General features: G+C 38.9%; 1 protein-coding gene across 1 annotated transcript in view; it reads right to left on the minus strand.

The window, feature by feature from the left end:
- PHEX (phosphate regulating endopeptidase X-linked) overlaps positions 1 to 27,380 on the minus strand; it is a 115,215-nt gene that overhangs the window by 12,544 nt on the left and 75,291 nt on the right. Inside the window, exons 13-18 of the mRNA XM_005443058.3 lie at positions 26,741 to 26,818; positions 25,020 to 25,123; positions 17,482 to 17,540; positions 5,933 to 5,987; positions 2,670 to 2,737; positions 693 to 823 (exon numbers count right to left, since the gene is read on the minus strand). Of these exons, the coding sequence (XP_005443115.1) occupies positions 693 to 823; positions 2,670 to 2,737; positions 5,933 to 5,987; positions 17,482 to 17,540; positions 25,020 to 25,123; positions 26,741 to 26,818 (495 nt within the window). The remainder of the gene's footprint in view (positions 1 to 692; positions 824 to 2,669; positions 2,738 to 5,932; positions 5,988 to 17,481; positions 17,541 to 25,019; positions 25,124 to 26,740; positions 26,819 to 27,380) is intronic.

Consider the following 27,380-nt stretch of genomic DNA (forward strand, 5'->3'; position numbering starts at 1 on the left):
TTCTGAAGATATGGTATTTGCCCTATATTTCCTTCATTTTGGACACTTATATAATGTGCACATTTTCAGGGAAGCCCATAACTGATAGACAATGAAAGAGAAATCACTCACTTGCACTTTTTTCTCAATCCTTTTCTATGAGCTACTGCTATCATACTCCCTTCATTTGAGATAAAATTGGGTCTGCATGCACACATGGAAGAAATAGCAAGAGTTGAATCTGAAATGAAGTAGGGTTTATGCATCCATTTTATAGTTGTAATAAATGGCAGGCGGAATTGCTAAAGGAATCTATAAAACATGCTATTATAGTCTTCTTTTTAAAACGAGTGACTGCTCAGTTTTCATTACGGACCTCATCTTCAGAAGACATTTAACACGCTGCTCGCAGTAATTAGACCAGCCCTGCTGAGTGGCTTCATCCTCTTCCTCTGATTCCAAAACAATGTGATGGGGAGAAGTGGTTTAACCCTGTCACCAGGGTGTGGGTATTTGGCATTTGACTGGACTGATCAAACCTGACAGACAATTTTAATCACAATTATTCACTTCAGAAAATGTTTTTTTTTTTTGTAAGAAATGAAGCTGGTAGCCTAATATCCCAACATGATGGGATTTATGAAAAGAAAACTTAAAAAAACCCCTGGAACTCCTAATGCACCACTGTTTTCAGTCACTGGTGTTTCACATACATGTAAGCCAGCTCTTTTCCAGTAGTAATTGCTGTATTGATTAATCATGCATTTTGTTTTCTCTTTAAATTTTTCTTCAGAGTCAGTAGTCCACCAAGGGTCTAAATTTCCATTTTTGTCATATTTCCGACCTTAAAAAAGAAAGAAAACAAACATTTTTTTAGGAGAAAACCCCATATTTTCCCAGTTTTGTTATCACCTGCACAGAAATGAGAAGTGAATTTACTCATGCAAATGTTGTACAAAATGGATAAGATCAGTGAGCAAAATCTTGACCCCATTCATGTCAGTGGTGAAAAGCTGGCATTCCGTTTATTGTCATAATTTCCATTTTCAGAAAAAAATAGTCATGTCTTATGAGTTCTAAAATACATTTTACTATTCCATAGTGTAAGAGACATATGTGCTTTCTTCTAAGTACAATTGCAAGTATTTTTCATCCTCAGAACATATGTCTTTGATTCTGCAAATCTGATGGTAACTAATTTATTATTAATTAATTATACACTTGACCAGGAAAAAAAATCCATTTCCTGGAAACTTCTGAGTTTACTTTGGAGTAAAACCAGAACATTGAATGTTATTCATGGAAACAAGGAGAATACATACATCCCATACCTCAAGCTGACAGCGACAGCAATGGCTCATAGAAGATTCTGCCTCAGGTCCTTGCTCCATCTCATTTGTAGGAGAGTACCTAATCTCCATCATGCCTCCAGCCAGTCAGACACAAGACATGTTAGGACACTTTTTGGGAGCAGGTTTATCTGCCTATGTGGATGCAGCCTTGCTCTGTGATTTGATTCTTCATTATGACTGCAGGAAAGACAAGTAAGAAGCAACCAGCGGACATGATACCAAGTACCAAAAATATTTTCTTTCATCTTTTTATTTCTTTTTTTTTTTCCTGTGTGTCATCCTCTTCAAGATGAAAAATTACCTAGAGACTTATTTATTTCTATATTTGGAAGGTAAGAGCCTGGGCAAGAGGTAGTGGTCTCCCAAGGGAATCAAATCTTATGTTCCTGTCTGACTGGCTGGAGACATGATAGAGATATGACATTCTCCTACAAATGAGTTGGGAGATACTGAAGAACCATTCCATTCTGGAGTGTTTGCTGACACAAAATGTTGCAGAGCACTGCCAACAGGATTTTCCTTTATTTTTTAAAAGGAACTCAAAGTAATGCAACATTAAGCAACCTAACCTTTGTTAGGCAGTGAGCTAGAAGTTTGCTTTTCCTTAAACTCCCTGTATTTTCAGTGGAAAGAGGTTTCTCTAGACAGTGAGTCAGAGCAGGATGTCAGTCAGACACTCAGAATTGCTCCCTGGAGAAGGAGGTTTGTGTTCCTCTCTCTCTTCACCCCCCTCCCTCTCTTAGAAGCCCAATTTTAAAAAAAACATTTTCCTGAGATACTGAAGTTAGATGGTGGTAATGCTCCACTCCACCCAGTTTTTTAGGACAGTTGGTTTGACATATCCACACCATTTCTTCTGTTTTTTTCTCTCTCTCTCTTTCTTTTTCTTTTTTAAATATTTTGCAATACATTTTCTGTTCCACTTTTGTTCCAGTGCTGTATTTTAACATCTAGAAGTAATTGTCTTTTGAAAAAAGTCAAAACCGAAATGAAAAGTTTTCTTGGAAATCATTTTTATCAATGAGAACTTATCCCTCTGCCCTTCTCACTCCCCCAGCCAGGGCTTTCTGAAGCTATTGCTGATTTAGTTTCCATTCAAAATAAACAGAAAATGTCAAACTTGCGGCATTCCTTACCAAAGAAACTCTTGTTCAGACAAGCAACATTATATGTAGATAAATTCATAAAAACAAATGTATAATTTGTTATTTATTTATTTAGCAATTCTGCATTGCTAAAACCCCCCAAATTAAAAATGCTACAGCATATACAAGTCAGCTTTCTAATCTGTCTGCTCTGTAAAAAAGGCCCTCACCTTATCAACATACAGACACTCACCATTGCTATCAAATCCATGAGTAAACTCGTGGCCAACAATTACCCCTATGGCACCATAGCTTAATGACCTGTAACACAACAAAGCAGTTTCCTCAGAAAGTGTCCACATGCATGAATGTGAAAGAATAGAAGACTTCAGGAAAGATCATTATTTACTTAAGCTGGGGGAGAATGGATGTAAAAATCATACCTGCACAATTTTGACTTAAAGTTTTTGAAAGCCTGAATGTTCACCTCTTACTTGTTTAAAAGCAACCTTTCATAAAAGAACTTTAAAAAGCATTGTGATGATTCACTCTTCTAACCAAATCCCTTACTAGCATCATATGAGGTCCAAAACATCTCCTTCAGCTGCCTGCACTGTGTATAGTCTAACTGAGAATGAGACAAAGTTATAGGTGAAATGATTCTCTTAGCATCGTCATGAAAAAAGGATAGATGAAAGGCTGCAATGGGCTTCTGTAATGCCATCTCCAGTCATTCTTTGCTGGCATGCAAGAAACAGACTTGCAAATGACTGACTTATATTAAAGAGATTTCCCTTCAGTTTTAAAAAGAGAGGTTATACAATTTCCATGCACCTGCCCAGGAACAGGACACGATCTGCAGTCAGATCTAATGCACTGGAGAAACAGAATAGAAAGAAATATTTTGTATTCCTACTGACAATTATGTTTTCCTGGTTCTATCCAAATAAACATGCATCTGGGAGAAATAGGGATGAAAGAAGGAAAGGTTCAGGGCTTTTTTATATCAAATGCAGTGGATATTGCAGGGGAAGTGATCTACTGAATGCATCTTTCATTTGTTAAGTTGTACTTTGTGATTTTAATTATTTCAGTTATTGAGATGCTATACTTCAAAGTGGCTTATATTATTTCCAACACATTCTATTGATACAGGAGAAAGGCAGAGAGTTTTGCAGTTAACATGTTATTACTGGACATAATGATCCATAGCACACTAATTGCTCATCTCAGTCATGCCCAAAAAGTATTTATATCGTTTAATTCCCCCTGCTCCCATGACAATTCTTCACTTTGTTTTTTTTCTTTCCTGAAAGGTAATTTGCATGTGATAAAATCTTCCCTACTGTTTTTTTTCCCACAAGTACTATTACAAACCTTCACTAAAAATGCTAGTTAAAATTATACATTTCAGAAATGGAAATATCACCCTTTTGTGTGACAAATTTGTAATCTTGTGTAGCACACTGATAATTACCCATACTAAATGTACTATATTAGACTTGTTTTCCATATCTGAAGTAAAGAAGTTACACAGGATTTTTTTTTGCAGCTGGAGAAGTATAAAAATAATGACACAAAACATGTAAGGAGGTCAAGAAGAACCAATAAGCCCTATTACTAAATACATCTTTTTTTTCCTCTAAGCTTCTCAGTTACCACAAGTGTCAGGGACAAAGAACAGGCTGGTGCCTGGGCACTCCTAGGGCATTTCCCAGCTCCAAAAGATGGGATGAAGTTTGGCATGAATGTTGGCCTTTGTTTCTGTGAACCCCCTCAAGCATTTTGCCCAGCTCAACAACATTTTTGCCAGAAATGCTCCCAGCTCTGTTCATGCTCTTCACTTCTGGGGCACAGCTGGACAGAGATGCAGGGGATTAGATACAGCCCAAGAGGTACTAACTATATTAAAGTGGAACTTTCTGGGACTGGAGACACTCAAAGCACTGTAGGGAAGCTACCAACTCAAGAAGTTTGAAGTCTCCATTTCAATATATCTGGCAACTGAAGACTCATAACTATGAATAATGGCATTTGAATGGTATTTTATTTCATGTACTGAGATGTAATGTGGTAACTTAGCTTCCCTTTATGCAAATACATGCAACTGTTTTATAGTGGTTATGCTGGAACTGGACACTAAAATGCCTCTAAATGTTAAAAATTTGCTAAATCGGTTTTCTAGCAAATGCTGATGACTTTTTGATGATTCTCCTGTTCAGCTGCCATGTACTGCTTCTTTTAAGCAGACAGAAAACAGATCCAGAATATTTCAAGGACAAAAGCAATCTATTGTCTGACATAAACCAGCTACATTTGTTTACTAAATTTCATTTTGATATGTACTGAAGCAAAACCAATTTAAGCTAAGGTAACCTTTAAAGAAGAGAAACGAGCAAAGTATAATTCTTTGAAAGAACCACAATTCTATTGCTACGGCAGAAGGTCAGGGTACAAAGAAATCTCTTCAGAAAGGAAAGCTGGAAGCAGGTCTGCAATAACCACAGCAGAAAGTTCCTTCACCTTAACAAGAAAGGACTTTCTTCTATCTCCAATTACCACTTAGAAAGTCACCTGGCTCATAAGAATTCTCTCTGAATGCAGATTCATTTGTTCCTAAATTGAATGTGTCTCTCTACATATATTGCCAAATTTTCTGTTTACAAGGACATGTCTAGATTGGAAGATGGCAAACCTAAAATGTTTGAAAACTTTGCTTCTTTTTAATAAAGATTTATTACAGATATGTTTCACCAGTAACTAGATTTACATAACTACAAAAGAACTTTCAGAAACTTCCATCAGAAACTTTTCACGATCTTATCCTGCCCTAAAATAGAAAGTTATTGAACTGCACAAAAGCAGCGATTTTTCAAAATTAAATATATGTGACCTATAATTACCCTTCCCCAACTACAGAAGCACATAGGCCTGCTCAGGCAATCACTTGCGCACATGGAGATATTCTCACGCACCTCAACAGGCACAGATGAAGGCCCACTGTTAATCTTAAATATTAGCAGAGAGTGAACAATAAACTGATAATAAATGGCTTCTCAGGGTATTCACTTCTGTTCAGGAGGTGTTAGCTACCTGATTTACAATTCCTTTTAATACCTGCCATGTGCACACTGCTGCATCTGCATGCTGTAGCATTGAAACACTTCCACTCAGGTGCACTTAATTAGCAAATCCTGTGAGAAATCAGTCACCAGTTTAAGACAACAGCAACACATACAGCTCCCAAGGGTAAGAAAAGTAGTTGCACAAAGCAGCAGTTTTCAAAGTGTTTTTTTCAGCAGTGAAAGCAGGACACAGTGGGGAAGAACATACAACCCAAGAGACAAGCTTTCCCTACAGAAGGACAACACAGTATTCCTGTGCACTACCTGTTGGTCATCTTCAGCAGCGTAGCCGCCTTCTCCATGTCCTATTCTTCATTTATATGTATTTCCAGTACCTTTCCCTGCTATTCCTCATTTCCAGGTGTATGAGATTCTGTACTGCAGTACTTACCTAGGATACTCTGTTCCCCAAAAGAAAGGCTTCTGCAGTTCTCCTGCTGGGAATCCTGCAACAGCAAAACCAGTAATAGTGAGGTCCCTAGTTCACTACAGCTGTATAACAGTCACAAGGCCCAAGGTTTTGGATTTTATGACCTTTTTTGTTTTGTTACAGAAGGTTTTGCTAGAGGAGCTTTCCCTCAGATGGCAGTTTCAGAATGCAGTAGAGAGGATCTTTGAGAAGAGGCAGAGATCCTCCCTCCTTCCGGACCACAATGGCAACAAGATGCTGCACTGCAAGAACTTTATTTTCTTCCATGGCTACGCACATGTCTGTGTGTGTAAGTGCACACGTTCCTGTGAAAAAAACACCTAGTGTTTCCTGTGAAGAAAACTATTGGATTGCCCTCAGATGTGTTGGCAGACCAACAGACAATATATATGTAAAATGAAACAAGAATTCAGAAAGTGTTAGCTTCATGATGCTTCAGTGCAGCAAGAGACATATGAAAGTGATAAAATGTAAACCTAATTCTATATAGTCTATGAAAATCAAAGGCAAATGAACATACTTAGGCACTTTGGTAATGGAGAGCTATAGACCATTAAGGGTGTAGAGTCAGTCGCTACAGGAATTACCTGGCTGCTTCTGGTAGTTGCCAAAAACCTGTCCATGGAGACACTCTAAGTGAGTGATGATCTACTGATGTTACATACAGGAATCAAAATTGTTGCATAAACTGAATGTCACAGGTCTGTTTCTAATGCCTGGGAGACGTTTCAGTGCCACCATTCTGAAGACAGTGTAGCTGAACATGGTAGCAGTTTAACAGCCAAAAAAACTGCTAAACAAAACAGACATCTGCAGTCAACGTTTTTGTATTCTGGTGAAAAGTGTCATCCTTACAAACCCAAATGTGGAATTTTCAGTCTTGTGTCAGGAACTCCCATCCATAAAGCATAGGCATACACCCACTTCGAAGGTCACCCCACATGGACATCACCTCGTCAAAGAAGAACCAGTTTCCTCAGGTGATTCGCTTGCTTTCCCAGGAACCTCTGCTTCAGCTTATGGGTCTCTTTTCAAGAAATCACCTGGCCACTCAGGTCAAAACTAAAATCACATTTGCTTGATTCGAACCCTATTCAGTTTTTGTTGATAAACAGGACATGGATTTCTTCCTATCTGAGGTAAACTGTCAGGCAAGATTTTTGTCCTTTCCTTACAAAGTATATAAAGACAGTATGCTGTGTGTCATTCATGTCAAATGATGTGACAAGTGGCATGTCTTCCTGGCCTACCCATGTGGTTTTTTTCTTCTGCTCCTCCCTGGCCGCCTGGAATACCTATTTGCAATTACCTTACAAAAAATGTGGTTTTCAAATTTATTTTCAAAGTGTTTTTTTCTTACTCCTCCAGATGCTGTTTTGTTTTGAGCATATTATCATTTGCTTTTCCAATGCTACAAAACACAATTGTAGCAATGTCAAGGACAAAGTCTTCCTGATCTAACTCTCTTTGCCTCCCAGCCCACACAGAAGAGAATTTACCATGTATGCTTTTAAACATCTCACAGCAATGGTACACTCACGCAACCTGACGAAAATTGCTTGTTAGTGCACTAAGTTAAGAGCTGGTGTTAAGAGCTGAAAATCTAATCTGAACTACATAGCCTGGTTCCTTCCAAATACTGAACCTCAGTAAAGATCTTTGGACATGCCAAAGAAACCATTTATTGAAGGAATCATTAGGGTCTGCTAACCCCAAATGATCCTCTCCCTCCAACAGCAGATGAGTGGAACTATGGCCAAAATGAATAAATGAGCCCAAACTGAAGATGGTATGGACAAGGTAGCACAGTCATCCCAAAAATCATGTTTAGGGTCACACAATCCTGTGTGCCTTTCACCTGTCACTGCTATCAAGCTGCAATTATTTTGCCCAGTGTAGACTTGCGTAGTGAATTTGCACTTGTCTGTGTGCCAGGTGGAGGTAATATACATTATTTACAGTAAACTAGGTGCAAAACTTTACTCAGGCTCATCCATCTAAGAAACACAATCTAAAGATGTCTTCATAGGACATTGCTGAAACACAGTTGTGAGTTAAGCCACGAGATAAAGTTTTCACATAACAAGTCAAGTGAATGAACAGGGAGAAGGCCCAATCCTGAGTCCATACAACAGGTTAATAATCACTTTACTCAAAGTCAGGATCCATTTTAGGTAAGACATGCCTAAGCATAGAGCTTGTTTGTAGGAGTTGTTTCTGCTTCTGGGCAGCTGTGTGAAAAATCTTTGTAGTCTGATTGCACTAAAGGAAGCTTAAGAAGCATTTTCAGGCCAAAGCAGAGTCAGAAGCCACTAGAATGTAGTACACATTTAAGAAAAACTCAGGGTACTTTGGGTAATGTATTACCCCAAATAGGATTTTTTTTTTCTTTTTTTAAGAAAAAAAGTTATATAGTTTTGAAAGTGGTTCTTGGGCAGCTAGTAAAGCAAAGGTGTTTTGTTCTCCAGAGTCTGGTAGCACTAAATGAGGGAGGGTGCTTGTTCACTATTGCAGTGCTACAAGGAACAGATTCAGAGTTGGCAACACAGGGCATCCTCTCCCGTATGCAATGTCTCCCTCAGGCAAGCATCAACCAGATCATTCTTGGAGGGAACAAGGATAAGAGTGTCCTAGACCTAGAATCTCCTTGGAGTTATAACAGAAGATAGAAACCTGACAGTTTCTTATTTTGTGCTGTTTTGAATCCCTCAATTTAGGCAAATCCCTTGTGAAGTCTGTTTCTTTCTTGCTTGGCATATTGCACCTAGAAGAATTAATGACAAAACTCAGAGAGCTTATAGGCTGTAGAAGCAATAAATACTAATGGGATTATTTATATGCCACTGGAGTTCAAGCAAGCAAAGGACTGATCTGGAGAAGTAAGTCAGCCAGACTTCAGAGAATTTCACATCTTAAGGAATGGATACAGGCACTGGGAAGGTACTTTAAGCTAACACCTCACCATAAATTTAGGCTTTAGCGCATCTTTTCATGCTTTCTCCCTCTACACAGGCCCAGAAGAGGGATACAGGCTGAAAGCCTCTCTTCATACACTTCGTTGCTAGTGCAGGCTTGGAGCCTACGCTCAAGGCCATTACAAACAGCACACAGAAAGAAAACCGTGTTGTCTTATTACAGACCCCACACAAACCTATCTGCCAATATGTAGGACCTGGACTTTCAGACTCTTCCTGGACTACCTTCTCACAACCTACGTACTTTTGCAGCAGTGTCATAGGACTGAAGCATTATTCTGGGATAGGCACTGGTGTCACATGCCACAAGAGCACTGGAAGTCTGTAGACAGCTGAGTTCAAGTTGTCTCATAACAGCACTGATACTCTACATCCATGCATTTTACAGGTGGCAAGGTGGGACAGCCAGACTAGATCATCCTCCAGATGGACTTTGTACCACTGATTACAACACTTTAAAGCCCAGAATTTCTCATCACAGCCCTTTAAGCCCAGTAGTTCAATCAGTTTTCAGTCCACCCAACTATCCACTTGCCTAGCCCATTCTTCAGCAGTTTGCATTTAAGAATATTAGGGGAGAAAGTGCTGAAAGTCTTACTAAAGTCAAGATGAATTGCGTTCATGGCTCTCCCCTCATCCACCAAGTTAGTCATCTCATCCTAGAAGGCTGGTCAAGGAAACTGTTTGCAGGACCTACTCCATCATGTACACACAGACTGACTTGAGGCTGGCCAGTTTGTAGTTCCCTGGATCTTCCTTCTTGAAGACAGGAGTGACATTTGCTTTCTTCCAGTTCTCAGGAACCTCCAATGATCACCACAACCTTTTAAAGATAATCAAGAGTGGCCTCACAAGGACATCAATCAGCTCCTTCAGCACTTGTAGGTGCACCCTCTCAGAGTCTGTCTGTTTAAATATTCCTTAAATTTCTCCTCCACTGAGGGTAAGTCTCCTTGCTTCAGACTTCCCCTCTGGTCTCAAGGGCCTGCAATTCCTGAAAGCCAGTCTTACCATTAAAGACTACGGCAATGAAGGCATTGAGTACGGCCTTTTCCATGTCATTTGTCACCAGGTCCCCTTCCCCCATTCAGCAGTAAGACCATAATTTTCCTAGACTTTCTGCTGCTGCTGCTACACTTGCAGAAATGTTTCTTGTTGCCCTCCACATCCCTCACCAGATTCACCTCCAGGTAGGTTGGTGTTCCTAAGTCCGGTGTCTGGACCCTTGGGCAGTGACTGCTGAACTTTCCTCTTACTCACCTTACTGCTCTGGAATGCAGGGGAATTGCAAGCACTGGAGTACATCTGTCTTACTTCAAATATTTCACTCTGAATTTACATGGATCTTGAAGATCTCACAGTATTTTACCTGCACATGAGTACTTTTTTTGCTTAATTGAAGGTTTCTAGCTTTATTTTATCCATTATATCATTTTATCCATTATATCATTTTATCTATTATATCATTTTCAGCCTCTCTCTGCAGCAAGGTGCTCTAAAGCTTGTTAGAATGTATTTCAAATTTGAAACTTTTTTTTTCTAATTTTACAGGAGCTTTACTGCCATTAATGAATCCATTTACCAGCTAATACCTTAATGGTATTATTAATACACATTTTGCAGATGAACGCCCTGAGACTCAGTGTGATATTGTCACTTGACTGAGGAGACACAAGCAACCACATTTCACCTGATAGTTCACTGAAACAATGCAGACTAATAATGGATGAAGTAAACTAAAAACACATGAGATGGCTCACCAGATCATGAGGAAATTTGGAGTTCAAATCTAAATATGAATTCAAATTCTATAGTTCAATTAGACTAATCAGTCATATTACATGGTATTTTTAACTGAGTAGACAAGATCTTCCAAAGCCTTATTTCAAGTTAGTGCATTTACAGTTTCACATAATTAGTTGGTTTCTTTAAAGCAACTTCTGACAGGCTAGTGAATACAGTATGTAAATAATAGGTATTGGAGACAGCTGTGTTAAATTGTTTGATATACAGGGTACCCTGCTGACTGTTGTACTGGCAATTCTCAGATGCGTTTAAAAGCTGTAACTTGTTTTTAAGTGTCATTACATGAATTCAGATGGAGGGTTTTAAAGGGATAGGATACAAGCAGAAGACTAACTGCTGGTCAGTAAACAAAGGATACTGAATTCACATAAGGCATTAAACATGAAGATGACTAGGGTGTTGGTTAGTTATCTAAAAACAGCATGAAGTGCAGGATGCATTTGTTTAGAATGGTTCCACAGACTTCTGTTTAGACAACTGAATCTCTTCCCAGTAACTTTTAAGATGACTTTGTATGTCCTGCTTGAGCTCTAGCTGCCAGTCTTGATGGGCAAGGGTCTCCTGCAAGTTCTCTCTCAGATATGCCATATATGAGGAAATATATCAGATGCTGCAGAGCATCCCAGACAGATTTCAGCACCTATATGTAAGTGATCAAGATCAAAATCTCTGTCATAACATGGACCTGAATCCTACACTTAATTTCAGGTTTTATCCTGTGGAAAGGATAGAAAACATAAATTGTGTAAGGATAGAAAATATAAATTCTCTAAAGCACAGTGACTGTTCCACACCATGCATGAATACAAACCTTAACTTTCCGAGTAGTAGTGAATAAATTCATTAACAGATAAAGATAAGTGATATTCTTAAAGCAGAGGACTCCACAGCCTCTGGTTTAATTCTTAGCTCAGTTTTTGCTTCACCTCACAAAAGGATTTTTGCTGCTCATGAAAAAGAGAGAACCCGGCATTTCCCAACCTCAGCCGGGCAATGTGAGAAGAAACATGAGATGGTTTGTGAAGGGCCAAGGAATACTGTGTACTAAGGGACTAGAAAACCTGTGAAAATGTTTTTACAAGAAATTTTAATCTTTATTTTCTAAAGGAAAAAGATCACTAGATTACCCACAAAAAAATCAAAAAAGAAGGAAAAAAAATAAAGAGAAGAACAAAGAAAAAGCTCTCCTATTTTATACATTTATAGATAAGAATTGTAGGAAGAAATAAAAAAATTATGTAAGGATCATGCATCATCTCACCTGTGACCATAATTAAATAAAAGAGAATACTGGTCATTAGTAAATAGGGAGAACTGAAAATGAAGGCTCACTTAAGAACGCTTCAAGCTCACTTAAGAACACTTCAAGCTCACTTAATAACAAGGCTCAGAAAGTGTTCAGTCCAAATCTGTTACCTTCATTAACCTCCTGGAAACTAATGGTGCATTTGAAACTACTTCATCAATAACTTCCCAATTAGTCAAGTTCTTAAGGTAAGAGAAAGTGCCCCTGTGCACAGTCCCCTTGTCCTTCCCTGACCACAGCACTGTGTGCTGTTTGCCAGCACTTCCCTGCCTCCAAGCAAGATAAGACTTCTTCCTTGCAACTCACAACATTAGCAAGCTTCCAGCATCAATATCTGCATGCACTTTCTATGAAGATGGCACTTATTGGCTAATACGAGCTCTCATCTGTGGGGTTCTCTATGGATGCTAATTCAAACATAATTTTGAAATTCTGTTTTAGATTATATCTTCTTCCTGTAACATGTAATGAAGCTGCTCTCTAAAGAGGCCTCTTGACTTTCACTAGAGAACTGCAGCACAAGCACAAATGACTTAGAAGCAGCATGGGTATAAACTTACAGAGATAGTAACAGTAGTTAATTATCCAATACATCTATTCAAGCTTACACCTCATGAGTGTGTTGCTTATATTTGCCTCAGTTCACTGTAAATCTCCCTTTCATTACTTTTCATAACCCATAAATGTTACTTTTTTTATGTATTCTAGAGGCATACATATTTACACTGGAAAGAAAATTAAATACACCAAATGTCTAATGAGAAGTTCCCTTCTATCTTTAACATATTCAAGGACCAATATTTTAGTGCTGTAATGAAATAAAACCTTTTCTGTGACAGAAGTATGCTAGCACACTTTGATCATCACTTCTATCTACTTTCAGCACATATTTACTGAATGCTCTAGAGCTTATTGAAATAAACAGTGCCTTTTGGAAAGTGTTTTCGTGTTCCAATTATGATAATTAAAAAAATAGTATTCATGCTGCTTAGATTATATGAAGTGCACTTAGATAGCTTTTTGGAATCTAAAGGAAATGCCATGTACCTGTTGTCCTTGTTAAGTACCTATAATTGAGGGGAAATTGATGAGGAAAAGCAAAGAAAATTGAAAAATGATCCAAACTAGGATTGAAAAATTATTAACAAACATTATAAACATGTGTGGTTGTTAATGTAAGACACTCTGAATTATGCAAGAAGCAGAAATAAATCAATGGGACTCGTGTAAAAAGAACAACAGGAGTAAACATGTTTAACATTAAGATCAATTATATGTACCACATTCTTTAACTCTGCTCTTTGCAGCGCATCTTACCTTGATATATCTACTTATTTCTCCTTTGAAGACATTAACAGAATTGTTGGCCATTCAAGTTCTCAATAGTTTAGTAATGAAAATGAAATGAAGCAATAGCAAACAGAAGGTTGTTTGCACTGAAGTGCAGCAAAATTTGTTACAATCTACTGTATATGCAAGATTTGCTGTATGCCCCCAAATCTATTAATTTTCTAAATATTCTAGTTTCTGCTCTCTATTAATTTTCACTTTTAGTGAAGAAAGACCTTTTCTTTCAAGTAGCTGAGCAGTCAAGTAGTCAAGTTAAAAACGCTTGACAGCTTGCCTGTGTATGAAGATCGCATGGATTTGTATGGAGATGGAAGTGATTTCTTGTTTAATGCTTATGTCAGCAATACAGACTACAGAGACAGAAGAATTTGTAATCCTTCCATCAGGAATGTGTCAAAAACCACTCTGTGACCTGAGTGCAGAAAGCAAAAATACCTTACTGAAGTTCACAAGTGATCAGGACCTCCATGTTCTCCTCCATTTCTGCAGGTAACTTATGATAGCTCCTGTCCAGAATCCATGGTTCAAGGCACTGATGTTGCTTTTTCTCCAAACACTCTCAAGAAGACTTCAGTGACTAATCAAGTCTGGAGTTGCTGTGGTTATGCTGATAACATCACCCCATACATTTCCATTTCCAAACTGAATGGTCTTAATTTTTAGAATCAACTTTGGAACCAAGTATTTTCCAGTTAATGTAGAAGCTGCTTTCCAGAAACAATTTCTGTAATCCATTTTAAAATTCTCATTTCTCAAATTCTCCTTCTTAGTAAACTCATTTACCAGGAGCAGAAAAACATGGGCCTTGAACACACTAAAAAGCAGTTTGCTCACTGAAGAGCAGGTGCACTTAAGCAGATAAAGACCCTAGCTGGTTCATTCTTTTATTTTTAGCAGTGACCAGTAATAGATGTGTAGGCAAAGAGCATCAGGCACCTATCTGTGAGGTAATCTTCTACTAGTATACCTTTCTATCTTCCAGCAACCAGCAGCAGAGGGACCTGTCCTCCTGGACTGAGCTTATGTGTCTGTCCTTTTGTTCAGAACAGAATGCCCCCTTTTCCAGATCATCTGCTAACACAGATCCTCATAACATGCCCCTCCAATTATTTTGAAAACAAGTAATTTGTTCCTGTCTCCTTTTCTTATCTCTAATCAGTCATTACTTTTTGAAAGGACTTTCTTTCTTTTTCCATACAATTTCCAGTTAATAGCATTGGAAAAGAACCTCATTAAAAGTGTTCTATGGTAATTAATACAGTATATCAAGCATATTTACTGGCTTTCTGAATTTCAAAAAGCACTAATAGACTAAAAAAGCATGATTTATTTTCTAAAAGAAAAAGCAAAAACCAAGTCACATTGACTCTACCCCATTACAGTTATCATATGCTTATTCATTCTCTCTTATTCATTGTATTGTGGTCACAACGAGTTTCCTTCACATAGGGGCCAGAATGGCTTTTAATGTGGATCTCTGGATTCTCTTTTGAAAAAAAGGATTTAACACATGCCACACCTATTCTTCCTGTGCTAAGGCCAATACAAGTGATAAGCAATACATCAAAGCTGGTGGTTCTTTGGCAATTTTTTGTCTAAGTTCCTTTGAAATAACTGAGATAATATTATCTGGTCCTTATATTTGCACAGTTCACTTTATGAATTTCTTCTAAAGTACCTTCTATTGGCATTAAACTTGAAATACTTTCGGGGGCTTACCTCTCACAAGAAAAATTTCCAGGATAAGAACTTCCTAAATGCTTTCAACGCAAAAAAATATTTTATTTTTATATCTTAGAGAGTCTCCTCTTTCAGTGTATTTGAAAAAAGGTTTTATTAGTAGTACTTATGCTCTTAAAAATTGGTACTCAAAATCCTTGTGAGCTTGCACTATCACAACTTTACATTTAAGTTGTTAGAGTTCATTCTTAATTCTTATTCTCAAATGACTCTCATTTGTAGAATTTTTTTTCTGTTGTTTAACTAGGTCTTTAAAAAGGCCACAGTTTTTGTAGCATATCACCAGTCTCTGCAGAACTTTGGGTTGGTTACTACTGAAAATATAGCTGCAAAGCAGTAAGGTAATAACCACTGGGTGCAAGATTTGCCCGGTGGATACTTCACACAATATGAGTATGCATAGGCTCACAAACTTCAGTCTCCTGCAGCGCAGTTCTTTCTTAGTAGCATTAATGGGAACTCAGTAGTGATGTGTCAAATATTTATCAGCATCTTCAGATCTCAGCATGTTCCTCCTACATCTCATAGGGCCTCTTCCCCTGCAAAAGGCACCAGCCAGCAGTGGAAGACTGTTTGCGTTGTGCCCTTCTTTGAGTATTCCCTTGTATTGCACATCATTTTCAGGGTATGATTACATTTGTACTTCTCTCTCAGGCAGAAGAGGGTTTTGTTCAGAAAGAGCCACCTAAATCCTTCTCCTCTTAGGAACAGTCCTAAAAGGACAGTGAGCAGCACTATCAAAACTTCAAGGTCAGATGCCAGCAGTATAAGAAGGTCAGCAGTTATGATATAAAACACAATTGCCTCTACACCCATGACTGATTGGTTACGTTTGACAGCTCTCTGCTTTGTGACACCATTAGATACAGCAAGTGTGAAATTTAGCTTCAGCGACTCCAGCCTCTCATTAAAGCTTTCTCTAATGTGCCATGGCAAAGAGGCTGAGAGAGCTGAACACTGTTGAAACTAAAAGGACCCAATATTAAAGAAGACATAACAGCAATGGTTCTCACTGGGCACTGACCAGGCTTCCTCTCCATTCACACAATACGTTTGAAGCAGCAGTGGTGGCCAGTGCTCAGTTCATCAGGATCAGCTCAGGGAAGTCTGCCTCTAGTGCTCCCTCAGACCATCAACATAAACGGGCTACTTAATGACGGCAGCCCTCTAATTAAGGTAGAGCGGTCTAGGTCTAGAACTAATTTTAATCAAAAGAACTGCCTAATTATCACACACACTTTACAAATGAGCTCACTTAAACACCAAAGAATTTGAGTGGTTTGAAGGGAAAAATTGTTTACAGAAATTGGTAGGAGCAGATGCCAGCAGACTCGGATTGCCAGCCCTCTGCTACAACCTCTTCAGTGTGATACATTAATTTTGTACCTTTCAAAAACTACTTTCTGTGACCAAACAAGATGCAGGAGAAAAAGGAGTCACTCAACGATTTTTGACATGCCTGTCCTTGGGGACTGAGACCACAGAAGTTATGGCAGCTGCCTTCCAGACCCTGACAGCACACAACAAGAAGGCTGACTTAACTTCCAAAGCTAATAGGAGCAAAGAGGCATCAGGGTAAAGATAACAGTGCTTTACACAAAAACACTGGTATAGATTTTTAAAGCCAATAAGATTTTCTACACATTAAAATAAATGGGAATGAATATCCAAATCCATACACATCTTTGAAAAACTCTGCTCTTGTACCTCATATGCTTCCAAATCAGGACTTATGCACTCTAAAAACCACCAAGAACTAGAATTTGCATCAGACAGTTTGTACTGTACATACAAGATATCATCAAACCATACAGGTAAGAATTTTAAATTAACTATAGATACCATTCCTTGTCCTTGAAGGTATTGAACAAATCCACTGGACACCACTTCTTAGGTTTTCTGGTCTATATCACAGTCTCCTCTAGTCACGATTATTGCTACGTATTTGTTAACAGTAGGGGACTGAGTTGCTATCACTGTATATGGAGGCATGTGTACACGTGTTTTTGCTACAGAAAACAGAAGACAGAAACATCAAGCTTCAATAAAAGTGATTTAAGCTAACACTTGCAATGGACAGCATACACACACAAGCAGTCACTGCAATTCAGCTGACACAGGGTAACTCATTAAGGAACGGTAATTCAAATTTGTGGGCTCCCTGGTTTTCCAGAACTATCCTTTCACTTAAGATGTCTCTCAGCTGAATTACCAGGTTTGAGCTTTTGATTTTCACTCACAAACACAGAAACTGTACAGATATTATCTGAAGCTTGATACATAAATTTCCCAAACAGACACTTTATAAGGAGGCTCAGAAGTCAGATACTCACTGATCTGGTTGGTAGATGCACTATAAAAAGCATTTACAGTAGTTGGGCTTGTAAACCACCTGCAGTAAGAGCAAAAGAAATTGGCTGTCAGTACACTTACACATCTTTTTGAATAGAATGAGCAAAGATAAAAAGTGAACTCAGTGGAAGGAAGCAAAAATGTCTAAGACCTAAGATACATTAAAGTTTTTCTCCATTTCAACACATGCTACCTACACTTTATTGAACACTGAAATCTATTGTTTAATGGCTTCATTTGAAGTGCATACAGTCAATGAATGTTCGAGAGGAGCGATTGTTAAGCTTCCTATTACCTAATCTGTTTTATTTCTAAGTGACCATTGTGCTTGGGAGGTCTGCCATGCTATGAACTGAAGTTCACCCAACTTCACAGCTGCAATGCTGACAGCAGCTGTGAAAACTCTCTTAGGTGTCTTTCAACCATGTATGGAGAAACTCCCTCTTGAATTTAGAGGAGAGCATTTTGAAATGAGTGAAGTGGCTTCAGGCGCTTTGCTGAACAGCTACTTGAACAATTAGGATGATACCAGCAACATGCACAGGTGCTTTCCAGGAACCTAAATTCAAAACAGCTTCACATTCTGTACCCTACACAATGAACATGTCCATCAGTGTGCTTATAAACAAATGTAGGCAAAACAAATTTGAAAAGGAATATTAGCATTTCTTCTCATAGTTAAATTTCTCATACATACTGGAGGGAAACCTAGATTTGAATAGCAAATAGGATTTACAAATCTGCTTAGCCTAAGCTCAACTATATTGACAGTGGTTTCACCCATATGAGTGAAAAATCTCAACTGGCTTCAGCAAGATGCAAATCCTCTCAGATGGAACTCTGAGTTCAATGAGTCCAAGATTTCACTTTATGATTTTATAAGGAAGAACTGAGATATAAGAAAAGTAATGAAGATTATGAGAATTAGTGGTTAATTCACAATAAATTAGAAGCAACTCCAGCAAATGTCCAAGCAGGAACATCCTGACATCTTTAGCAATACATGGTTTGGAAGTTTTGTAAAGCCAAATGAATGCAATGCAATTGCTTTGGATTTTTTTTTTTTTCAAAGAGAAGAGATGGGAGCTGCAAAACACAGAGTAAGACAAAGGAAGATCTTCCAGAACATGGAAAATGTGCAATGTCAGTGACATTCACATACACAATCCGTGCTTTAAAAAGCACCACCAAATGAATCAGTTATCCTGACTGTTTTTCTGGCAACTGATGTCCTCACATAAACCATATAACAAAGGGGAGAGCTTTAGAGTGGCAGCATTTTGTCTGTTATCAATAAATTCATCTGCTTCTCTCATCTTCGAAGTTGAGCAGCTTATATTACAATGCAGCAACTAGAGAAACTAACCAATGAAAGCAAAGGGTGATAACATGTAAATATCTTAACCATCCATCACACTATAGGCTCCAACTGCCACAGATAACTCTCCTTGTTTTGTTTACTAGGAGATTCTGAAGGGGAGGAGCAGGAGGAGGTTGTTTTCCAGCGTGTTTTCCATTTCCTCTATAATAAAGAGATTAAATGTTAGAGGTAATGTAGTGAGATAATGGAAAACTGAAGAAAGAATGCTTATGGTGGGCGTATAAAGGAAAATTAAGGGGGTTAATTAATAACATTACAACTTCATGTTTGTTCACAGCACCAATCAGCTGAAATGTTTTGAAGGACGAAAGCCAGTCACTTGTGCCATGGGACCTGCTCTCCAGGCTTAGAAGTAGCGCTGGAGGACTCTGTCCCTTTTTTGACACGGAGAGAACCTATCTGAAAGGGACCATCTGAAACACTCAGTACTTTAATTTAGATTTTACTGTAAGTTTGAACAAAGACACAAAGCATTGTGGCTTCTACCTCACCCTATTGACTTGTTCTACTTACAGTGGCCTTTCTGTTCTCCCAAACAGCAACTTTTAAGCATGAAAAAGGCTTCTGGAACAACAAACCCTCCCTTTCTGCAAATCTTAGAGCAAGTGTCTTACAGGGCCTCTCATTTCCAGTCACAGGATCAAGGGCCCGAGACAGATAACAGGTACTTCAACACAGACTAATGTGCTTTGCTCTTCTCCCCATCCTCTTTGCTGCTTCAGCCCCAGGGGCTCACTGCCAGCTAGTTCAAGATAGGAACCACCACAAGCAGTGGTTAAAGATCTCTTCACTGACGAGAGACATCTGTCTAATAGCATAAGATTACACCTGGTTTTATCGGGTGAGGAGCTAACCAGCCATGCATGTACTTGTCACCACAGGAGCACCTCACTCTGCTGGAGAGCAACTGCAAGTGCTGTTGCCATTTTGCCCACAGCTACCAAGTACCAAGGGACAGCTTGCTTTCATGCCTATGAACTCATAGACTCTCAGCTTGTAGACTAGCTGCTAAGGCTCATCACAACATCTCCATCCTGAGACCGCTTCTTTCTTCATGATCTACCACTGCAACAACAGAGCCCATCCTGTTTCCTGAACTTAGTAGGAGCCCAAGAAGGACAGCAGCCTTGATTTTCTCACTGTAAAACTGAATTAAGTTCTTTCCAAGTCACTCTTTCATAAAAAGGTCTCAAGAATGACCCTATATGAAGTTTTTTGTGTTTTTAAACAGCTAGGAAGAGGAGACTTAGCAGCTGTACCGAGGAATCAGGAAGAACAAGAGCTCTCTAGTGACAAGCAGAGTATACTCCTGAATTTCATTCATATTTGACGTTTAGACACTCAGGAAGGAGCATTTTTACACTCCAGCATTTTTTTTTTTGTACCATTCTGAGCCACTCTCAAAAAGATTTAGGAAGCATTTTTCCACAACAGAGCAGAAATAACTGAGACTGCTTCCACTCAGACTAGCAGAACAACTTCACCTCTTATCTGTCATCCTCTTTCAGCGAGCTCCTTGAAATGACTGAACTTTCAGTGACAGACCTTAACTAATAATACACCAAATTACTATATGAAGGTCCGTAATAAATAGTTATTGCTGTTAAATTTTAAGGTAAAGCAAATTTAGAAAGAGCACTGTCATTCCTGTTTGAAGTCAGGTTGCCTGGGCAGCCTGGGCATTTGCTTTAAGTCCAGTTACAATTTCAGTGCATTTGATGTATTAACAGAAGGATATAAAAAAAGGACAGGCAAAACAAACTCTAAGCTTTTCTTAATTAGAAAGTAAATTTTTAAAAAAATAAGAATTGTTTACACTGTTCCCATTTGTTATTAGCATGTGAACAAGGGACAGCTTTGAACCATGACCTATAGCACTACCTATCAACTACTGCAGCAGTCAAAACCTAATGCAGCAGACCTGACACTTGTAAAGTTTGAGATTTCTCTTGTAGACATAAAATCTGAAATCTGCACTGAGGTAGCAAGTGGGACAGATACTCTCTTACATTTGTGTTTCTTTAAGCTACAATTTTTTCCATGATACCTTCCTTTCTGAGTTAAAAGTATAGTGTGCTACATTGCCAGTCATGAAGAGGGGTAACTGGGAACACTTACAATACAGGGAAAAGCTTGTAATTTATTTAATTCTCTGTAACACACAAACTGGATTTGCAGCTTGTACTCTCATCTTTTTGAGTTACAAGAAATCACTCAGTTGAGCAGAATTTGGTGGCCAATATCCCAAGTAGAAATTTTTTTAAAAAAAATCACGTAAGTAAAGAAAATGAAATTATGAATGTGTAACATACTTAAGCTGGTTAGAAGCAAAAGGCTGTACAAAGTTGCTAATGAAGTTGCAATACAGCAAATCTCTTCTCAAGGAAGGACTATAAAGAAAAACTTCTAAAGGGAAGGCAACCTTCAAGATGACTTTCAAAAAAGTATTTCCTCTTCTCATTGTTAGTCTGTTTTATACATTTTCCCCCACTTAGAAACAGAAGATTAGCCTCCCAGGCCAGGCTGCCATCTGTCTCCCCTGGGGCTTGGCAAGAAACTGGGATGATAAGGCAGGGCCCAGCCACCAGTGCCACATCACTGCTTCGGATAAGGTTCAAAGACCAGGAAAAGGCTCCAGGATGCTCCTTTCCAGCCTCTCCTTTCCAGTGCAGGTCCACCCACAGGATTTCTGAACTCTCCAGCAGCATCTCTTCAACAGACAACAGCCTGCCTGGTGTCTTTCATGGCTGCTTTCCCCTTTTTGCAGGAGGAGCTTTTACGCTGTCCTTAATGGCATCCAGCCCAGCACCTCTCAGAGCTGCCCTCCCCTGCTGCAAACCAAGATCCAGGGCTTATAAACAATAGTGTGTGGTCAAGAAACTGGAATAGGTCCTGGAGGACACCCAAGAATCTTCTCATAGTACACTTCCTCTGTGTCCTCTTATAGGGATACTAGATGCTTCCATCTCCAGCACTGGAAGTTGAGTGAAAAGGAAGAAAGATTTGGCCAGGTCTAAAAATCTTAGAGATGTCCTGACTTCAAAAGAGAAAGATCAATAATAATGAAGCAGTATGCCCAAGAAGTCCTCTGATGCCTTGCTCTTTAGAAGTACGATATCAGTATTAAGAAGGATAGATCCAATTGCTGTTAAAAAGGTACGGACGTGAGTTTATATATGCATACAGATGTGCATGTATATTTCTATGTATGAATGTATATGGCACCACAGATGAATAAACAAACACCACTAAAACCCTGATTCTCCTTTATCTCTCCCTTCCACACGGCCATCACCTCCCCACGCACTGCCTTTCACCTCCCTCTGCTCTAGTTGTGTCTCACCTGGCTTATTATAATTGCCTCCACACCTCGTCCCCTTCCTCCCACACTTCCCCCTTCCAGTCTTGCCTCCTCCACCCAGCCCTCTTGATCCAACCTGTGCTGTTTCATGCAACATTTTCCTCAGCTCCCATCACAAACTGCTTTTGTATGTCTCTTTCCTGATACCCAAGCACTTTTTCTCTTGCTTGATAGAGTCAGCTGTGAAGATGACAGCCATGTCCCCAGCCAGCTGTTAGATTGCAGCTGGCACCCAAAGCAGGTGTTGAGGACAGCAAGCTGCACCTCCTGCTGCTGTGGTGCCCGTGGCAGGGTCCTAGCCCTCAGGATTGGCAGAGCAGATGGCTCTGGTACCCCATTGCCTTGTCACAGCTTCTTGGTACCAGGTGGGCCAGGTGTGTGTCCCCATCGATGCCCTGAGCAGTGCCCTGCCTGACTTCCTCCATGCTCCTTTTTCCTGTAAGGCAGGTAACTGCTAGAGAGTGAGGGAGCAGAACAGAGGACAAAGAATTTTTATAATTACTTCTGCTTTAGGGGACATTTCCCCCCTCTTTTTTGATTACAAAACTTAAATTTACAGAATAACTGATTTTCACTTTGATATCCACATTCCCCCTTGCTTTACCAAACTCTTTTGTGTTTTATCTCCCAACTCCTCTGTGGTGTTTCCCTGGTGCTTTGAGTGAACCATCATTTTGATTTTCCATTTAGTTGACTATGCTGATGAGTCCAGTTTAGAATGATAGCGCTGAGAAATCTGAACTGTCTGCTAAATGAATATAATGTTTTACCCTTTGGGGGTAATATTACTTTACTTTCTGGTAACTCATTTCCTTAAACACTTGTTTTCTTATTTATCCTTTTTAGTCCATATCTTGGAAGACCTTATAATATGAATTCCTAAATATAAATGCTATGCTAAAAGCTACTGAACTAGGCAAAAGAAGAAATGAAGCAGACCAAAATAAAACCCCAAGGGTAATTTTGTATTAGCACCAAGCTTCAGTGTAAATGAAAGATCTGTGGAGTTCTATGAAATATAAAAGCTTAAAAAAAAACCAACAGAAAAACAAAGGAAGACTAAAGAGAAGTGAAAGCATCAGAAAGCAGTAGAGTGTGATAGTTAAAATGTGGCAAGTGCTGATATTTTTAAGGCCAGATTCAACACACCTCAGACTGGTGGGTGGAAGTTATTGGTTTATTATAATAAATTAAAAAACCCCTGAAGGTGGCAATGACTTTCTGTGCCTTGGTATCCCTCAGCCAACAGCAAAAGCAGACAGTGACACCACTTTCAGAGCCTTTTTCTATCACCAAGCAGGTGCAAAGGCAGAACAATCTCCCAGCAAGAATAATTACAACCGAGGGCTCGGGCAGGGGTTACCTCCAGCCCTGCTGAAGGCAGAGCGTAGAGCTGTGCTGACAAAGGAAAGAGACCAAAAATCAAATCGGGATCCCCCAGGTCAGAACGTGCACCATGAAATAACAAGAAAAGCAAGACAAAGGTGATGAGGGGGCTGCTGTTAAGTAGTCATTGAAATAAGAGGGTAAAGAAGCATGAGTAAGTGTTCAATCTTGTAGTGGGCAATCAGCTAAAACCTTCATTTCTTAAGCATACTCATGTGATCGTTCTCAGATTGCAGCCCAATGCGTACAGTCAGGGATTACGCACCACCCTGTTTCCTTACAGGGGCGATTCCCCATCGTGCCAAGGATCCAGGGGCTCTGCTGCCTCAATGCTGTTCCTGAGGAGCAGGCTGCTGATCACTGTTGCTAGAGAGGCAAGTGTTATTTCACTGCTTTCATGGAAACTGTTGGTCTGAAGAGAATATATTGGTTGTGATCTAGCCCTGGCATCCAGGGCTGCAGGAAAGCTCACAAAATCATCTCCTGGGATTAACCATTGCAATATCAGAGTAAGGTTTGACAAGAAGGTAAAATCTACAATTAAAATGAAGCTATAAACAACCCCTTGAAAATATGGGGCCAAATCACAACATTCTAACCAGGAATAGCCTGTGCCTGTCCTGCTAGCAACCTCTACCTGCCTCACACGCAACACTGAGCTACCCCTGAAACAGGGCATGATTCAGTTTGAGTAGGAATTTCTGAAGCCCTAAGAAAATACCACCACAGGAACTAAGCAGCAGCATCGATTGCAAAGACTGTGTGTAGAAGGAGTAATTTTTAAGTAGCATGATTAGACTAATTAAGTTCTGTTTAGGTTTTAATTTGCATTTTAAGGATTTGATTACCCACCAGTAAGAAAAAAGACTGATTCTCTCATGGATTTTATGACAGTATATGACATAATCTGCACTCTCATGTTTACAAATAAATAAAAACAACATATGTAAATTAAATTATGTTTTATTCTATATCTTTGCTATCAACAGCAGATAACTAACAATGCTGATTGCTATTACCAATAACATTATCTCTTACTAATGGCTCCATTCGTAGAAAATTTATTTCATAAATCCCTGCTGTTCCATTCCGGATTCTAACTGTGACCAAGACACATAATCCATTTTTAATTGAGATTCAATTACCCCTTTTCTCATTAAATTAAGTTTAAGCTGCAAGCATATGATTACTGTGCATCAGAAGAGGGATACCTAGAACTTAGCAAAAAAGTATCCACAGGAGTTTCTGAATAACTGGGGGTCTGCCCATAGGCTTTTTGTATCATATGTGGCTGTGTATATAATTATATTAAAACATTAATTATATAAATTAAATAATATAATTTAAAATATTCTTAGACGATTATGTAAATTTGCCTTTTCTCTACTCACTCTGTTTTTGGAACTTCTTTTCTAAGCCAGTAGAAATCAGACTGGGCTGCGTATTTGCGAGTTTGCAACACATTGCCAAAATAGTCACTTTCTGTAAACTTCAGCTGTATAGATAAAGCACAGGCATTTTTAAAGTATGTCCAAGGAAACAAAAGCTGACATAAAACAATCACAACTTTTATTTTAAACATGATAGCCACCTAATTTTTTAGCCATTACTAAAGTAAGTAAAATTGTCACACTTGATAGGAAGGATAAGTATTTTGTGAACTTAGTTAAAAAACAGTGGCTGAATGGATCTACGGAAGGGACTGGAACATCATAGAAGCTTTTCCCTGTGCTGAGAGGAGCTGAGGAAAATCAGAAGTAGCCAACTATGAATTGCAGACTGCACATTTCTATGGCTATTATTAAGACAGCCTCTTTTCCAGAAGGAAATAAGTTTACTTTTATTTTTAATAGTACATCTTAAAACCACTTTCAAAAATACAACAAAGTCCCCTTTTTCAGTTTTTAATAAAATCTACATTTTATTACAGATACTTCATAGTCTGTGCCCTCCAAGGGTTCTGCCACTGCTTTCTTACTGTTTCACACATTAAATATTTACAGGCATAGGGCTCCATCCTTCCATAAGCCTCCAAATCTAATAGCACACACATGCACACACACAACTAATCATGCAAGAAAAAGGGATGTTAATCGTTTATAAATCCAGACTATATCCTAGTCATCAGTTTCAAGCACGCTTGGGACTTGTGAAGAAGTTGCACTTCAAATGTAAACTACAGCTTTGCAGCCACGATTAACAAGTGTTTTTCACTAGACATTACCACTTATCTGGGCAAATAATTCCATCCACTGAGTGATAAAGTTGGTCACATCCCCAATTTCATTACACTGCCTTCACAGCACCATCCCACCGTACTGTTTCCAAGAACAAGGACTGGGCAGGTAGAGTTGGTTCTTCAAAGTTTCCTCAATAAATTTTGCCTCTGATTAGTGTTTATTCATGTTCTCTGGCAAAGATGACCATCACGCTTGTATTTTACCAGTTCAGGATTGAATTTGTGATTCTACTTTGCCTGTGACTATCAGTAACACAATTCATCACATGCATGCCACAATTACCCCTTTGAAAAATGGTAAAATAAATTATTCTTCATCATCTGCCTTCCTGTCTGGGGCTGAACTGGGTCAGGAAGGACTCCCCCACAGTATCCGTGTCCTGTAGCCAGAACAGTAGGCCTATACATTGGTTGCGACCTCTAGGCATAATTATAAGCAACAATCATAAATAAAATTCATAGGCTGGAGAGATAAGGAGAGCCTATATAGGGCATCATAAATTGTGATATTCTGAGGAAAAATGCATTAGTATTTTTGAAGACCATTACTTTGAGGAGAAATGTGGGGGGGTTGTTTCTTTTTTATAAATAAATGCAAAATTTATGGCAGTGTATGTTTAACCTTTAAGATGCTTAAGAGTAGGAAGGCATATTTTATTCCCAGCAGGCCTCATGGTCATCTCACTTAGACACACTGGCATTGACTGTTCAAACATGACAGCTAGCACACTTAATTCAACATTTAAAAATTATCAGGCAAGAATTCCAGATGCATGCCAAACAAAAGAAGAGCTTTGATTTTAGATAGCAGTGAAACAGAGCAAAGAAAATTTGCAATACATAAAAGAAGAAAGCTGCAAGTCTAACACTTACTGTTTTGATGTCTTCATTAAGATATGTGTCATTCATTATAAATTGAGGGTAACCAACTTTTGCCATAACTGCCTTTGCCTTTGAAAAAGAAAAAAAGAAAAAAAGTGTTGGTAGATATAACCATTTCTCAGAATATGGCACATTTTTTTCTCCCATTCTATTTCCACTTTGTATTATTATGCCTCCCTGAAGGCATCTTAATTTTTACTTCAAACCAACTTGCCTACAAGATAAACTTGGTGCCATAAATAAGCTTCACATCACAACGTGGAGGGTCCAGGTTCTGTTGTCAGATTATCACAGTAGGTCTGTTGCTGCCTGCAGAGCTTTTGCAGACTTACAGCAACGTGTTTGAGTGCAAAATCTTAACAGCTGATTTTCCTTACTGTTTTTTGTGTTAATCAGACGGTCAAATGCCCATCTCCACAATGTTTTCCAAAAGACAACAGGCAATAGACTGTTCTGCTATGGCGCAGTAGCAGGTACACATCCCTGTTAAAATGGATTTGATACACAGATATGGATGAATGTGGGTCCCAGCAAGTGCAGATTAGCGTATTTCCACTGAAGGTCACTTTCATTTACACCTGAGGATGGGTGCACACTTTTCTGAAGGACAGTGTACTTTCCTAAAACCACA

Source organism: Falco cherrug, chromosome 2 (assembly GCF_023634085.1).
Source record: "Falco cherrug isolate bFalChe1 chromosome 2, bFalChe1.pri, whole genome shotgun sequence".
Lineage (NCBI taxonomy): Eukaryota > Metazoa > Chordata > Aves > Falconiformes > Falconidae > Falco > Falco cherrug.